The sequence below is a fragment of the Mycteria americana genome, chromosome 8 (assembly GCF_035582795.1).
Source record: "Mycteria americana isolate JAX WOST 10 ecotype Jacksonville Zoo and Gardens chromosome 8, USCA_MyAme_1.0, whole genome shotgun sequence".
NCBI lineage: Eukaryota > Metazoa > Chordata > Aves > Ciconiiformes > Ciconiidae > Mycteria > Mycteria americana.
Window position 1 is genome coordinate 628,815 of NC_134372.1, and position 17,188 is coordinate 646,002.

At 39.2% G+C, this 17,188-nt stretch overlaps 1 protein-coding gene across 3 annotated transcripts in view; it reads right to left on the reverse strand.

Annotated features, from left to right (window-relative positions):
- Positions 1–17,188, reverse strand: part of KDM3B (lysine demethylase 3B) — a 72,051-nt gene that overhangs the window by 43,540 nt on the left and 11,323 nt on the right. For 2 of the 3 annotated variants that reach the window (XR_012776795.1, XM_075509360.1), the window contains exons 2-7: positions 8,150–8,317; positions 5,549–5,662; positions 4,992–5,097; positions 3,327–3,451; positions 1,811–1,879; positions 316–894 (exon numbers count right to left, since the gene is read on the reverse strand). Coding sequence is in view for 2 of the 3 variants with exons in the window: in XM_075509360.1 (XP_075365475.1) it covers positions 316–894; positions 1,811–1,879; positions 3,327–3,451; positions 4,992–5,097; positions 5,549–5,662; positions 8,150–8,317 (1,161 nt within the window). In the remaining variant the exon portion in view is untranslated. Of the gene's footprint in view, positions 1–315; positions 895–1,810; positions 1,880–3,326; positions 3,452–3,992; positions 4,094–4,991; positions 5,098–5,548; positions 5,663–8,149; positions 8,318–17,188 lie in introns of those variants that run through there. The other variant, XM_075509361.1, reaches the window with a different exon arrangement.

The following is a 17,188-nucleotide window of genomic DNA, read 5'->3' on the forward strand; positions in this document are numbered from 1 at the left end:
CGCTACACCTTTGTAGTCCTCTTGACTTGCCTGCCCCTACTTTAAGGCTGCATTTCTCAGATTAAGGCTGAATAAAGATAAGAGTGCTACAAAATTGTCTGTTACAACTCCTCCTCCACCAAATATCTTCATTTTCTTTTGAGTTCTTTCTTAGATCAGATAATAGAAAGGTTTCCCTTGGGAGAGGAGGGATTCATCAGAGAAAAAGTAGTATTCTCAATTCCATGGACACACTTTGTAACAAGAATATGTTGCAGAACATCTGTTGCAAATATGTATGTCTTTCTTGAATATGCTGGATCATGAGCTACTCACCTCTCCCTGGGCTTGTGATCGGCCTGTTTTCAGTTTCTCCTGTCCAGTAACAGCTGGCAAACTGGTATCAGAGATTCTCACAGTTGTCGGTGTCAAAGCAGTTGTAGTAACTGCAGTTGCAGAAGTCACCGTGCCTTGGCCAACCTGTTCCAGTGATTTTCCTGCCTCTTTACATCCAGATCCAACTAGTAATGCTTGTCCAGCCACAGAGGAAAATGGAGTGAAGGGCAATGGTGTGTCACCACCAACTGGCTCATCTTGGACTACCAGTGTTCGGCCATTCTCTTTGGTGTAAGTGGCAAAGCGAATATTGCGATTAATCTGAGGAATGAATGAAGGCAACTGTTTGGCCCTTGGATCCGGTCCTGTTTCGCTAGTGGAGCCTCCTTTCCAAGGACCTCGGCTTGCCTCCCCTCCGTCACTACCATTGCTATCCACCTCACCCCTCTCCTTTAGCTTCTTTGTTGCAGGATCACACCCAGAATCTGAAGCATTTTTCCTCCTCCGTCCATCCTTTCCCTCCAGACTTTCTTTCTTCTTTTTCCCTTTAGATGATTTAGCTGCTTTTAGGCCCCCTCCCTGTAATAGACAAAACCATGCAATCACTAAACAGAATAATCAGGAATAGCCGTTCAAAGAACATTTTTCTGTTAGAACGAAGAATATATTACGCTATTCTTAAGCTTAGGGATGTTACTTTTAATCACAAATTGAGACATCTAAGGAAAGATACTATGTGAACACAGAACACAAGCGTAAGTGCAGTCTTGTCTTTTTTGTATCAGGATAGGACCTTCACAATAAGATTTTTAGCCGAGCTACTTTGCTGTAGCACGTACCACATCATGGCAGATTTTGGGAAACATGCAACACAGCTGTACTCCAACATAGTTCTTGCTAATGTATGAAAACTATTTGCACACTCATTTTTGCTACAAGTCTAATCCCCACAGTTCTTTTGAAGGGCACACTTTCTGTCCACTACCCAAAGCCTACAAAAACTACAGGAGACAACTTGCCGTTTAGCTTAGGGTAAAAACACAGGTTCAAATGTTATCATGGAACCTCTCAACTGAAGCAATGAAATGCCACAAGCATGCAAGCCTGCTTTAGAGAAGCCCGATGGAAATTTTTAGAAATGCCTAAAAAGGTCTGTGAAGAAGCACAGAGTGATCCCTTTAGAAAAAGGCAGTGAGCAGAGAGACGTTCTTTATCAGAGCACTACACTTAAAAATGGAGTACAACAACCATGTTTATTGAACCCCGCCCAAGATCCATGCTGAACTTAGTAAAACAGGCCTGAACGAAAAGAAAATAGATTGTTTAAAGAAAGCTACGACCATCTCTCAAAATGGTAAAGAAAATTTTCCTCTTCCAACTATGTTATCAAAAGCCCACAGTGAACACAGCATCAGTTTTCAGTTGTTTCCACGTTTTAGATGTAAATTTTACGAAGTTTCACACTGTATATACAAGACCTGGACTACTGTAGTACCTCGCTTGGAGAAGTGTTATCCATCACCACATGAATCAGTCGAGGATCCACCGACTTTATTTCGCCACTCTAATTTTTATGCAGATTGATATTGAGGAGGTAGGGGAAGAAAAGAGTAGGTTAGTTTTTAATTCAGAGTATACAGGATCAACATAAGAGCCCTTAAACACAGGGTTACTCTGCAGCCTCTCTTCCATTTGCCTTTTCTTTCTGTCCCACTTCCTTAGTAATACTACAGCCTTCCATTTTACCTTCTATCCTTTTGCTCCTTCTCTATTTCAAAAACTTTCAGATTTGATTCCTACTACTGTTTTCTTGTATATTTGTTCTACTGAGCATCTCTAGAGGCATTCATTGCATTAAACACAGCTCTTCTTAAATTTGATTTAGTACCGTTCTAGCCTTCTGCACATTCACTCTGTTAGATGTAGAAAAGAATACTGGAAGGAAGCACATTGATTTATGCTAACTATCCTCATCAGCATATCCCCAACAGGAGCAATGAATACCCAATCTCTGTAACTGTGCTTGGAGGTCACCTTTTTATTCCACAGTAGATACGCAGTAAGTTGGGTGCTTCCTGGCATGTATCTACTGAAAGCATATACTCCATAGTTTCAATGCCTCTCCAAAGCACTACACTTATTTACCATAATAGTATACTTTTTTCCTGTGCACCAGCAATAGATCTAATAGTCGCAGCACAGAATTACTGCATGTGTACACAGGACTTACTGGGCACGGTTAGTGCATTCATTCTGCACAGGTATTTTACTGCACCTGGAAAAGGCTACAGGGGCGGAGGGCATGGGACACGGGATGGGACCCAAAAAACCGAGAAGAGTGCTGCTGCTACAGTAATCTACACACAGCACCACAGACCTGTTCCTAGTTGCTCCTGAAAAAGGAAGCCATTAGGAGGCAGCTGCTAGTAAGACCGAAATACCCGTCAGCCTGCACAGAAGCATGTGACACAAACCACGTAACTCCAGCAGTCCACAGATTTTCTGTGGTGTTTACAACACTTACTAGGTTTACTGATAGGAACAGGGCAAAAGTAAACTGCCTAAGCTAAAACATATCAATCAATTTTGTTTAGACTAAGACTTCACCTTCTATGCTACACTTGTTTCAAACCACTTGTACAGCCCATCAGATAGAAGCTGAGAGAAGGCACAGGAAGACCACAGCATAACAGACCCAGAAGGTGGCTTTCTGTACACCAGCACACTCTCCCACCCAGCAAGCCACTTCCAGTATTTTTTCATATAGCTGTCATTTCCAAAGAAATTCTTATAGCTTCCTTTATAGAAGTGGGCTGTATATCATCATTTATTGTGGAAAGTCATCATAACAGAAAACAAAAAATCTGTGAATCGCAACATGGATAATTACTCATCTTTTAAAGCAAAAAAACAAAGAACCAAAAGTACAAGTTTTGGTGAAGCTGTTATTCTCCACAAGATATTGAGGAATGGTGTTTTAGGAACACTAAAACAGTGCTTCAGATTTTTACCTCAGTCACAGACACCTCCATAAGACGAGTTATTGGGTCTTGATGGCTCACAACACCACAGAGCCAACTATTTTCATCCTCTGGTTGGTAAACCTTAACTCTTTGGCCTTGGACACTGTAAGGACCTGGAAAAGAAGGACTTTCAATACATTTTCCAGACAAGCTTTGTGTCATACTAGTTATGAGTCATACAATTAAAAAAAAAAAAAAAAAAAAAGAGAGAGTTCTGTCCACATAATTAGGGCTTGAAGTGTCATCTTTCAGGTGGAAAGAAATTAAAACGCTAGGGCTTCTCTGCAAATCCTGCATAAGCCAAGCATTCTATTGTAAAAAGTCAGTAAGCCCTCATTGCTGTAACTCAAAACTATTGTAAAGACAAAATTAATACAGTTTACAAGAAAAAAAATTGAAAGATCAAAATAAACTCACTCCTTTGATAAAATCAAGCTAGACAGGGCCTCCTTGCTAACTAAACTCTTTTGCTTTCTAACCTACAGGTCAGTAATTATGAAGCATCAATCTAGTGGACAGTCATAGCGTTCTGACTCAGTCCAGATGCATCAAATCCCAGTATAAACTGCATGCAGTTCAGAATAGAAACATATATTTGTTAACTGTGGAAAACTTAACATAATTGCACAAATATCCAACGTTCTCTAAACCAACCAGTCTTAGTTCTTTGACACGGGTAACGGATCATCTACAGAAAGGTTTCCTCCGACCCTGCCCTCACTCTCCACATCAGCATGCAGAGCTTTCCTCCTACCCTAAGTCCAGACAAAAAAAACTTAGTTAATATTAGATCATCAAAATCCACATGATCCAACAGCCTGTATCTGATACAACCTGAACTAGGCACTTCAGAAGAAGGCTCCAAACTGGACAATTCTGAACCTACTTGCTCATGTAAGAAGTATTGTCCTCATAGCATTTTTATCAATAAACATTTTATTTAACCAAAAGGCACCAAATTCCCATTAAGAATGACATAGTCCTTCAAATGTAATACAGTGGCCTATGTCTAGGGTGGCCACCTGGCCCATGAACCCAAACTCTGGATAGAAAATTGTTTTAGCACTTGAACTAGAAGACCCCAATCTGACAATAAAAGCTGCAATCAGACTTAACCCTAATACACAATCCAGACAACAGTTAAGGTATTAACTCTATGCTGAGCAGCCACAGCCACACTATATTTTCAACTTAAAAAATTCACATATTAATTATCAAAATTACAAAATCTGAATTTGACATAACAAAAGAAATTTTTTAAAGATCAACAACTACAAAGTAACTTCACTTCTAAATTTCCAGAATTATAGAAGAGAACCACAGAACAGGACCAAAACTTTAAAAATTCAAAACTAAAACTTAAAATAAGGGAAGCTGTAAATACATGGACATTATCAATAATACTTTGTCCTACTTTAACTACATCTTCAGTGACCATTCCCAGTATGTATTTCTAGTTGTATCTCAGCAACTGCTTACCTGTATCCGTGACAAAATAATGCTTCTTTGTAAAGAACTTGCAAAAGAATACAGAAAATTGACCTTCCAAATCAAACAGTAACAGACACTATTACTATTCTCCTTCACAAATCCCAGCATAGTCTAACTGTTCCACAACAAAGTAGCTCTGAGATAGAAAAAACACAGTCTCACCTCTACTAAATATCTCCTGAAGCTTCTGGTCACTGATCAATGCATTGACAGATTCTCTTAGTGAAGGCTGTTCCTGAAGAATCTGATTTTGACTCTCTGTTCCCATCTGCCAACAACAAACAGTTTTAACATAAAAGTATCATCTTTTAACGAAATAGAATCATTAGGTTTTAAGGGACAGCTCTTCTTGGATTGCTCTCAGAGACTGACAAACCAAAAAAAAGTAAAATTAAGAAAAACATTGCTGAACATGCCAAGAGTAAAAAAAGGACTAGCTATACAAAAGCTGTTGCAAAACTTCGACTGCAGTTACCAACTACATGATGCTTGACAGCTTGCTCTCCAACTGACCCATATAGACAGGAACTATTTTCAAATACAGATGGAGGTTAGTGTAGGCACCTCGAAAAAGAGGGAAAGAAATGCAAATATATGACAGGGCAGTGAAAGGAGGAAGACAACAATATGGAAGTGGAACAGTAACAAAAATCTGACAATCATCTGACAATCACAGCACAAAGTTAAATTTGCACTTTAACTGAACACAGTTCAAATACCTGAAACAAACGTAATCCGCTGGCATCAGACAGGAAACGTAAATGTCTGTCCAGAAGAAACTCCACTGGGACCACAGAGCCTAAACCCAGCTTATCTACTAGAGGAGTGAAAGTCTGTGATAAATAACAAAAATCAAAGGTTATAAAAATGACTGAGCACACATACAGGCCAACAACAGTTGTTTTCACATGCTTTTAAGTACCACAAAGAATAAAAAGTTTAATTTATCAACTTGCACCACCCAGTGCCTGAGTTTTAATGCAAATTATTATTCATGTCTAAGCCAATAATTCTTGTAAGTGTGGCATATTACAAGAAGGAATTACAGAAAATTGGCTCCACTTCTTCATCAGAACTTAACGCAGAACTGAAAACACCTTTTGTGGTACTTGTTTTTTCCTAGGTAAGCACCTACTGATGCTCAGGTTAAAAAAGCAGCTTTGGTTAATGGTTCAAACTATGCTACATATTTTGAGTATACCCTCATGAAAGGAGCATTTTTATTCCCGCACAGAAATCAGGTGTAAGTAATTTATAGGCATATTAATAAAGGGGAGATTTTTTTGCTAGTGTTTTGTGCAAAACTGAAGTTCATAACAGGTGTACTATTGATATTCAAGCTGCAGGACAAATCACTAAAAATACCTAGCAGAATCAGAATGATAACCTTATAACATAACTTGCTGATGAAAGAGGAAGATGAAAGAGGAAGTTGCAAACCATTGGAATCTTTGAAATGTGTTATCTGGCTCACACTCACACTTACATTATTTTAACACACAAGTATTCACAACATTTTTCCCTTAACAGCTCTCATCAAGTTTGTTCACACTCCATTCTCCTGTACACAACATTACGAATATAAAATTTATTTTCTCAGTTTACGTAAAACTATTTCCTAAAAGTGAACAGGACTACAAGAAAGAGACAACAAAGGATGAATACACATTCATAAGTGATATATTTCAAACCCCCCCCAAACCAACACCACTACCCCTGCCCCCCTAAAAAAAAATACCATTCACTTTGTAATGTGAAGCAGTTGGCTTCCCAGAATTGTCCACATTGCACTTATGTACTCTGGTGCTTTGCCTAATTCCAGTCTGTATTCCCAGGCAGTTATTTGGGTAGGCCTCCAGTACCTAGTAAAAGCTTGAGTGCTCACGTGGCTGTCCAGAGTACAGGGGATGGAAACATTTCTTCAGCAAGTCTACAGATAGGGCTTGAGTTATAGTGGAAGTACCCTGGGATCTTAGTGGACCCCTATTTGCTTCTACCAGTCTTCCAACAGGTTCTGACACAACTCATTACACAATCAGTGTGCGGACTATGGTAACACCCCCAAATTACTCAGATATCAAGATACTTGGGAATCATCTGAAAGAAGCTGATCCCAGATAAACACAGTTTCCCAGCTGAAACTAAACTGGAGTTCACTCTTGGAGACAAGTTGGAAATACATTGAAAGGAAAACTCCGCCTACGGAAAAAACACTATATACAGAATCTCTGCTGTAAAGGCCTAATTTTCTTCTGCCTTAAGACAACTGCAATAAAGAAACCCCCAGAGAAAGATGCAGTACTGAACTTGTTGCTTTGAGCCCAAGTGTCAATTTAAAACACTAAATTCAAATTGTACCAAGGCACAAGGTCCTTGACTGGAAAAAACATTTCAATGTGCCCATGCACAAAATGTAGTATTAAAAAGCAGAGTAGGATCCCAAGCAGTCCAAGAACTGCAGGAAGAGAAAAGAAACAAAAGAAGGGCAAAATAATAAAAAACAGACAGCATGAAAACAAGGGTAGGAGTCTCATATATAATGATCTTTCCTCTTCAGAAGCCACTAAGAGAAGAAAGAAGGATGTAGGGAATGCTCTTTACTATATACTACTCATCAGGATGTTTGCAGAATGGGTATACTCAGATATGCTAGCTAAAACATACTGGCTTTGGTCTCAAGTGTCATGACATGTAACTGCCATGTAAACAGCAATATGGATAACCACTTCAAGAAACAGGAGAAAATTTTGCATGTCATGCATGTCATGTTAGTTAATGCTGCCAACAACACTGAAATCAAATTTTTAGTTTAGATTAGGAGTGGCCAACTTATGGCTTATAGGTCAGGCACAGCCCACAGTCTATTCTCTTCCCCACAGTGCGTTCAGGAACACCTCTTAAAATGATGCAGCAGCCTTTACCATACAGAACCCTAGAGAGTCCATAGTAAGACCAAAAGGCTTATTCTCACAATTCAGAAAAGCCTAACACACTCTAAGTTCTAAAATAGGGAAAAATAATCTTCAGATATGTAGCACATTTCTTCAGAGACCCACTTGGTGAAAAATATCTCATTTCTGTGAGGTAACAGCTTTCAATTTCTGGGGCAGGAACTGCAAGCATACCAGCTCTCAGATGCCTTTCCAAAGGCAGTGTAACTCTCAGTTGACTGCTCTCCTATTTACCATTTCAAAAAATCCATCCCCAAGCAATTTTTGGTACCTATATAATGATGCCCTGTACGATATCCAAGCCTTGTGTTTCACAGCACAGTTGATGCAAACCTCTGAGGATATGAGAGCTTTTGGCCAAATACTCACCAGTGCAGGCCACTGTGCCAGTGAGACTCGAGTCCCCTGGAGCATAACTGGATCATTTCGAGGTGCCCAAACCAATGATCCTTCCAGCAACAACACTATAACTTCTTCAGCATGGACTTTCACCCAGGCATGTTGCTTCCAGTTACAGCCATCGAATTCCACAAAGATCTGATTAAAAAAAAAAAAAAAAAAAAAAAAAAAATCACACCACAAATTTAGAAGGTATTTCAGCTCTTTTCAGACACAGAATAGAAAAAAATAGATTCCTACAATCCCTATAGATAAGGAGACAGCAGCTTTAGTCAGAAAAATCAGGATAGCACTGAGAACATAACATCTATCTAACAGCTATCAAATATTACAAAAGAAACAGGATTCAGATTCACAGCAATTACTAGCCTATGAAAAATGATTTATCCCCGAACACACACCACTGGCTCCAAATGCTGCATTTCCCCATACAAAATTAAAGATGTGAAAATTGCTCATCCCAAAATACAGCTGATGACACAATGCAAGCCTCTTTCACATTGGGATTTTTTAGAGAATTTAGACACTCTTACTTGCACTTCAGCAGACAGCCTGTATCGGCACAGTTAACTGACATTCACAGAATTAAATCCTTCAGCCAGGGAAGTTTGTGTTTGTGAAATCCACTCTAAATCAGAAGTTTTGTGTTGCCTTGTACATTATTAAACTCCCTGAACTAAATGCAAATATTTGGGATTGCATGAGATTATCCAGAAATATCTACTCACTAGACTTCATTACCTTATTTACAAGTGTGACAATATAAACCACACTACAATTATAAATCACTATTCTGAGATACCATCCTCTTTTTTTCTATCACAAAGGACAAATGTTAAAGCCATATGAAATTAACATGGCAAGAATGCTAAGAACGGGAACGCGGGTTACAAGTCTCATTCCACGTCCTAACAACTAGGGCTATTAAATGTTAAAACACAGTCGCATTCTAATCTTTCATCTACAGAACTTACATTCTACACAAATATAATCAAATATGTCAGATGAACGGCAAGAAATTCCTAATCAGTTAAGAAACACCTTAAGCTGGACAGTCAAAACAGTTTTGTAATAATTACAAGATCACTGGGGGTAACAGGGCACTAACCGGAGACAGAGAGCTCTCTCCTTTACCAGTGATCCTTACTCAAAGAGGTATGAGACCCTTATGAGACCTCCTCCCCCCTCAGACTCAAAAACTCAAACTCTGAGGGGAGAGGGAGAGCATATGAAGCAACTCTCCTGATGAATTCTTGAACTCCATCACTGCTTAAGCTTAAGCTGCCCTGCAGAGAAAGAAGAGTGGACCTTTCAAGACATCCTTCCTTCAATTCAATAATTTTCAGCAATATAGCGGAAATTGGACTGAACACCTTTTCAGTTCAGCAGGCCTGTGCCCTTCTTAATATTATATTTGTGCTACTTTGGCAGCTACCCTTAGCTGCAAATTTAACATGTTACTCCCTGGTTTAAAAAAAAAAAAAGAAAAATACCACAAGAAATAGCCTGTGATGAACTGATGAACTTCAAGATGGGTGTTCCATGTTTGTTTAGGCGGCTCACCAAATATTCTGACAAATACTGTGTACCCATCATATACAAAGCAATAGCAAGGCCATCTGTAAGATCCTAGCAGATGTTACAGCAGGACCCCTCTCAATCATACACCAAAGGTCTTCGGTGTCTAGGAAGGTCCCCACTGGCTGGAAGCTAGCCAACGTTATTCCAGTTTACAAGAAGGGCATGAGGGAAGACCCAGGGAACTACAGACCCACTAGTGTAACCTCAGGATAAATTATGAAAATCAGACAGGGTGCTATTGAAAGGCATTTAAAGGACAATGCAATCATAAGGCACAGTCAACATGGGTTCACAAAGGGAAAGTCCTGTTCAACTAATTTAATCTCCTTCTATAACAAGATCCACATAGTAGATGAAGGGAAGGCGGTGGATGTAGTTTTTCTGGATTTTAGTAAGGTTTTAGATACTGTCCCTCGCAGCATCCTTCTGGACAAGTTGTCCAACTGTGAGATGAGCAGGTTCACAGCGCGCTGGGTGAAGAACCGGCTGGACGGCAGGCCTCTAAGGGTTGTAGTGAATGGGGCCACATCTGGCTGGCGACCGGTCACCAGCAGTGTCCCTCAGGGCTCAATCCTAGGGCCAGTGCTGTTCAATATTTTTATCAATGATCTGGATGCAGGAGTTGCATGCACCATCAACAAGTTTGCTGACAATACCAAACTGGAAGGTGCTGCTGACTCTCTCAAGGGACAAGAGGCCTTGCAGAGGGATCTAGATAGATTGGAGCATTGGGCAATCATCAGTGGCATGAAATATAACATGAACAAATGCCGGATCCTGCCCCTGGGAAGGAATAATGCCCGACAAGTATAAACTGGGAGAGGAGAGGCTGGAGAGCAGCCCTGCAGAAAGGGATCTGGGGGTGCTGGTTGGCAGCAGGCTCAACAGGAGCCAGCAGCGTGCCCTGGCAGCCGAGAGGGCAAACCCCATCCTGGGGCGCATCAAACACGGCATAACCAGCCGGTCAAGAGAGGGGATTATCCCGGTGTAGTTATTGTTATTTATTTGTCCTTGAATGCCTCCAGAGGAGGGCAACAAAGCTGGTGAAGGGCTGCAAGGCATGTCCTCTGAGGAGCGGCTGAGGACTCTGGGTTTGTCTCATTTGGAGAGAAGGAGGCTGAGGGGCGACCTCATTGCTCTCTGCAGCTTCCTGAGGAGGGGACGTGGAGAGGGAGGTGCCGAGCTTTTCTTCCAGGGATCCGGGGACAGGACAGTGGGAATGGTTCAAAGCCGTGCCAGGGGAGGTTCAGACTTGACACGAGGAAGCATTTCTTTACGGAGAGGGTGGTCAAACCCTGGAACAGGCTTCCTAGAGAGGTGGTCACTGCCCCAGTGCCTGCCAGTGTTCTTAAACACTGTGTTCTTAAACACTGACAGGCACTGGGGCAGCAACCACCTCTCCAGGGCATTTAGACAATGCCCTTAACACCATGATTTAACTTTTGGTCAGCCCTGAAGTGGTCAGGCAGTTGGACTAGGTGATCGTTGTAGGTCCCTTCCAGCTGAACTATTCTATTCCACCACTTAACTCAGAAAACAGACCTTATAGTTTTCTTTTCTAAAACCCCAGACCTACGAACTGGGCCAAAAGGAGAGAAAAGACTTACAACATTATCATATTAAGATCATCTCTCTCCTCTGCAAAACACAGAAGTCATGGCACGTTTGTTTTACACGCTCTACGTTCAATATTCAGTTTTCTTCCATCTTTGTATAATCAACATAAGCAACGGAGTCCTGCCAAACTTTGACTTACAACCATTAAAAAAGGCATCACTAATTCTAAGTCAATACCCAACAGAGTATTTTCCTACACACAGATATGCAGGGCAGCTGTTCCAGATCCATGCAACCCCACACATGATATTGTCAGTACTGTCAGTAGTTTCCAACAGATCACACAGCGACAAAAAGGATGAAAGCCTCAATATAAACATCTATGTTCTCAGTTTCTGTTTCCAGAATCTGCAACAGGAATCACTTTGTGTACCGGGTGCGCAAGAAGCAGAAGCTGACTTGCACAGCACACTGAGTGTTTGTGCATATACCACTTTGTATTACTACAAAAAATAAGTACAGCATATTCATGAACTGATGCCCAGTATAGTTCGATTCTATGAGAAAAAACACTAAGGGAATCCTGAAAGAGATGCCTAAAGCAAGGAAAGTAAGGACAGATGAGAGACTTGAGAGGGAATAAACATATTTCCTTTTGATATTTAAAGTGGTAAACAGAAATATTATCTTTGTTGAAACACCCAGAAGCCTTAAGGAAAACGGCTGCATTACAACTAAGAATTTCCTGGTTTTTCTCTCATCTTAATTTGAAAATTGTGTAGCTCTGAGTCAAGAGGGAAATGTCTCTATGCTAAAGCCCTGGCTTTTCAGAATAAAATACCTCTCAGATGTATCAATGGCCCTACAATTCATAGGGTCACATCTACCGACAGTATCTTCTGCTGACCCTCCTAACTCTGCTCACAATCAGTTTAGACAGGCCATTGAGAAGAACAGCAATGGTGCTTTGTTAATACCAATGCTTTTGAACAGCGGTACTGATGATGACAACCAGATAGGAAATCAGTGCAGATACGTCTATCACAAAAAAAAAAAAAAAAAAAGATGCTGCTTAGACAAAACTGCACCTGCAGGATTTCTCAAGTTCTCCTACAGGGAAAAACACCTTCCCTAAGCAATATCTAATTGCAAACAATAAAGATTTTTATGTTTTGGTGGTTTGGGTTTTTTTTAGTCTACAAACCCAGGGCTTTTCCAATACAAAAAACAGAGAGTGCATACACACCTGTAATTCTCCATCTCCCGCCTCTTTTTTTTTTTTTGCCTGTCACAATAAAAAGTGACACTAGAAAGCAGAGCTCTTGCTCTGCTTTATTTGATATACAAAGACAGCCTGAAGCATTTTTTCCAGAAGACACATTCTTGTCTAGCTACTACCCTAACAGTCAGGCCTTATAGACTACAGAGAGCTATAGTCTGGTTCAAATGGAATCTCCCCTGAAGCTTTTCAACATCAGTTCCACTATAAAAGCAGCAACAATAGGAAGACCATAGTGTAGATAATACAGATATATTGGTCTTTTTCATCACGTGACACACAGGCTCTAAACATGATTTATAATAGAAAAAATACTGCAGCTTATTGCATTAGAATCTGCACAAAGGTCTAATGTAGATGCCTTCTATGAAAAACATAAAATCTTTACATTTTATGGTTTTATATATTATAAAAAGCAGAAGATGGCAAAAAATCCAAGTTCAAAAATATCCCTTAAAATGGTCTTAAATTTTACCTAGTTTTGAAAGGAAGGATGGTCCATCAGTTGCTAGAGAGTAGCCAGAGACCCAGGTTCAATTCCCTGCTTCATCAGAGGCTTCCTGCATGACCTTGGTCAAGCCATTTAGTCTCACTGGCTGAGCTTCCCCATCTGTAAATTGGAATAATAGTACTTATGCCCAGAAAGGAGGCACTGGTAGGAATCTGTTGCAGACTACCAAGTAAAACTGGGTAACAAGTTGGTCCATGACCATGATGTAGAAAGAGCTACATTGTCAACATGTGGGAGAGGAAAGAAGGGAAGGTAGATACTGAGATTTCAACTTGGGAGACACATCTGAGATCTCATGCAGCTAGCACCACCATTAAATGAGATTAAAAAAATTAAACTACAGTAGTTTTCTAGTAGTTTTCTAATGCAATCAAAGTATTATTTTGGAATCCATTATGTGAGACAAAGATGATGTACACAACGATGCTTAGAAAACTTTTAGCATCCAATCCAGTAATCATGCCTCAAAACTATTCCTTACAAGCAAAGGCAAAAAAATCCAATCTGAAATATATACACACACACACTAGGTGTTTTACTGCAGCTGATTCCCAAAGCCAGGAAAATTAGGAAGAAAAACTAAGGAGAAAAATCTTCCTCTGAAATAATTTGTATCGAGCCAGATAAAAAGTAGATCTCATCATATAACCAAGAAACCACAGTTATTAGACAGAATAATTATGCTTAAAGGATGATACTGATTAAGACACAATATATTTAGTGAAGACACTAAATATATAACTAAAATTAGAAAATGTACATAGTTTTTATATTTCCTTGGCACTTTCCTATGCTTAGAATGCATAATGATAATTAAGCAAAACAATCAAAACTACTTTTGACAGGATCTAGGGCAGAAATAATATTAAAACAGTAGGAGCTAGAGAAATCATAACTCTACTAAAGTCATTACCTTATGGGGTAGCAAGCTGCTCATAAATGGCCACAAATATTTATCATAAGTGTTTCTGTTTTGCAATTGAAGACGAGCATTGGTATCGTGAGTCAATGCTTTAAGTGCACAGTAATCTACAACAGTACTTAACAATTTCTAATAAAGATGAACATGTTTATGAATCAATGGGTTCCAGGTAACAGTAACTTCTTTTTGCAAGAACTTAACAAAATACCTGCCTTCATGTACTTTAGACTTTTTAAAAAACCTTTCTTTCAACAGTTCCGACAGTTAAGGAACCAGTTATAAAAAAGGACAAGGAATTAATCTGATTACTAGCCTCAGTGCAGTTCTGGCCAAAATAGAGAGGCCATTTTCCAACATGAAAATGAAAACAAAACTATAAAAATGACAGGTCTATCTCAAATCTGATTTGATAAAATTATTATTTTGTTGAATAATTAAACTTTTTTTTTCTTACTTCTGTAAAATATTAGTGCCACACTGTACTAAATACATACAAGAGTATGAGTTAAACACACAAAAACTGTGAACCTAATGGATCTCAAACACTGAAAAGGAGTACTTCCTGTGAATTTCAACAGACATTTGGTCCAATGTTACTTAGTTTTGACACACTGATGACCTGGAAACACATTACCAATGATAAAGCTGGCAGCCCATTTAAAAATTTCCAAAGAACAAAACAAGGATACAGTCCTACCTCACTTTTTCTGGTAGGCTGATGGCATCACAAATACATTTTTAGCACTGCCAGTCAAAAATTAATAGCCTAGTTCTTTGCTCTAAGATGTTGGACATATAGTCAGAACAAAGCATTGCATCCCAAGAAGCAATGCATCTGGAGTATTCAACAGATGTGAGCAATTCACTTTCTTTTTTAAATGAACGGCTTTTTTTGCAAAATATAGTTTTTATAATCTTCAGTTGCATACAACACAAATAACAATTTTGCTTCACTTTACTATTGAAGCTTTCCCAAAAAAATATGAAAAAGCTTTGTTAATCCGTTGTTACAAAGAGCGAGCAGTAACTTTCCCATATAAAAGTTACTTAAAAACACTCATGGGTAGATACAGATAAGATACTTAAAACATCTGTCATTCTCTGCTTGAAGAAGGATTACCAGGTCTTCCAAGTAGAGAAATACAGGTGTCTCACCTTGAATTTAGGCTTTGGAACACTTCTGTATAACATTTCACACCACAGAAAGATAGCCTATATGCTGAGCACAAAAATCAACTATTCTCTGATAAAATGGAAGCATTTGACTGAGGGTCTTCATAGGAATCTGCTCTAGTTTCAAAAATAAAAGTGCTTGAGAACAGTCATTGAACATTGTACCTGACACCAGGATTGCAAAGTTCAGCAGAAAGATCACATGCTGGAAAGCTCTGCAAGCACACTTGCAAGACAGAATTTAAAATTATCTTGACAAACTTGAGAAACTGCCTCAGATCAGAGCACTACACAATCACAAAAATAAGTACAAGGTGCTAAACAAAGGCAGAAACTACCAGTGACAGGACAGGTATCCGTTTTATAGAAAAAAAAAAAGTGAGCAGATTATAATGGATGAGGAGGTGGTATATGTTCAGCTCTCTCACACTGTTTCAAAAAAGGACAGACACATATATAAACAGGTATATAGTGCACAATACATCTGAAGTGATTGTCTCTCAGCCTCAATAAGTCCTCTGCTAAAATACCTATGACCGGTTTGGGTCAGAACAACAGGAGACAGCAGAAGAAAGCAAACAAGAACGATCAAAGGTCTAGAAAACGCAGACTTCGGAATGGTGAAACTAGGTTGCTTTATCAAGAAAAAAGAAGACTGAAAGGGGAATTAATAACATGTTATTCATGAAAGGCCTGCCAAAAAGAGAATAGATAATCCTATTTGATCCGTCCACTACAGAGATGAGACAATATTGGGATTAAGATTCAACTAGAAATACTTGGGTAAGAAAATTTTCTTGAATGACAAATTGCAAGAACAGAAGCAATGAAGAGACTATGCAGGGACATTGTCAAGACCTCTATATAGTGGATGTGGTAAAAAAGAGGCTACAGAAACATGTCAGGAACGGCACTGGTAGAATTAATGATGGTTTGATGCAACAGGATGGAATGACAACAAAGAGAAATGGGAGGGACATGTCATTATTATTCAAAGGTCATCACTTTAACAAGAGTAAAAAGTGACAGAACACAGTATGACATGGAGAATCAAATCAACACCTTTCTGGAATACTCTTTATACAAGCAAGTTGTTGGGGCCAATACAGAAATAATTAGTTGTACAGCCATTTAAATAACTACTGAATCAAAATAGCTTCCTAGAATTTAAATCTCTCTTGGCTGGCATTATGATTATTACATCTGAAGTCTGAATAATGGTCTGACACCACAGTAATATATGGCAAACTCTACAGTAAAACTTAGATCTTAAAGTACCCAAATATAGCATATCTGAAAAAATTGGAGTTGGTTTACTCTGTTCATTTTACACTACAACAGTGATAAAGTTTCCCTTTCTGGTGGTTTGGTTTTTTTGTGGGTTTTTTTTTTCTTTAGTTTAACAAGGGAGGAAAAAGAAACATTTCAAGATTAATAAGCAATAGAATTACAGGGGGAATTAGGAGCAACTGCAAGGAGCAACAAGAACACCAGAGTTAAATTCTGTAGTTATCCTAAAACCCCAGACAGTTCCAGGCAGGACCTGGCTTAAAAAGCTCTTTAAAAGGGGGGAAAAAACCAAACCAACAAACCCACACACAACAAAACCAAACACACACCAAAAACCCCACAAAACATATTTCAGCAAAAATAGTAGAGAAAACCATTCCTGAAAATACCGGTCTTCCAGGACCTCTTTATGTGGCTCAAAAAGGTACGTATTTAGATGAGTTGGGTTAAGTAGGTAGGAAAGAAAGAAATGACAAAGTGCCAAACCAAACAGAATCCACCACAGTGCCCTGTCAGTATCCCATTTCTTTCAGTATTATAGCATTTCCAGCTTGAGCATCACTACTGACCCTAACGCTGGCCACACATATGGAGGAAAATGGCAAGTACTGTGAATATCTCAGCTCAGAATCAGTGCTGGAAACTACACACAAACCACAAAATGCAAGGGAAGAAGCCTCATCTTCAGGAAGGCCC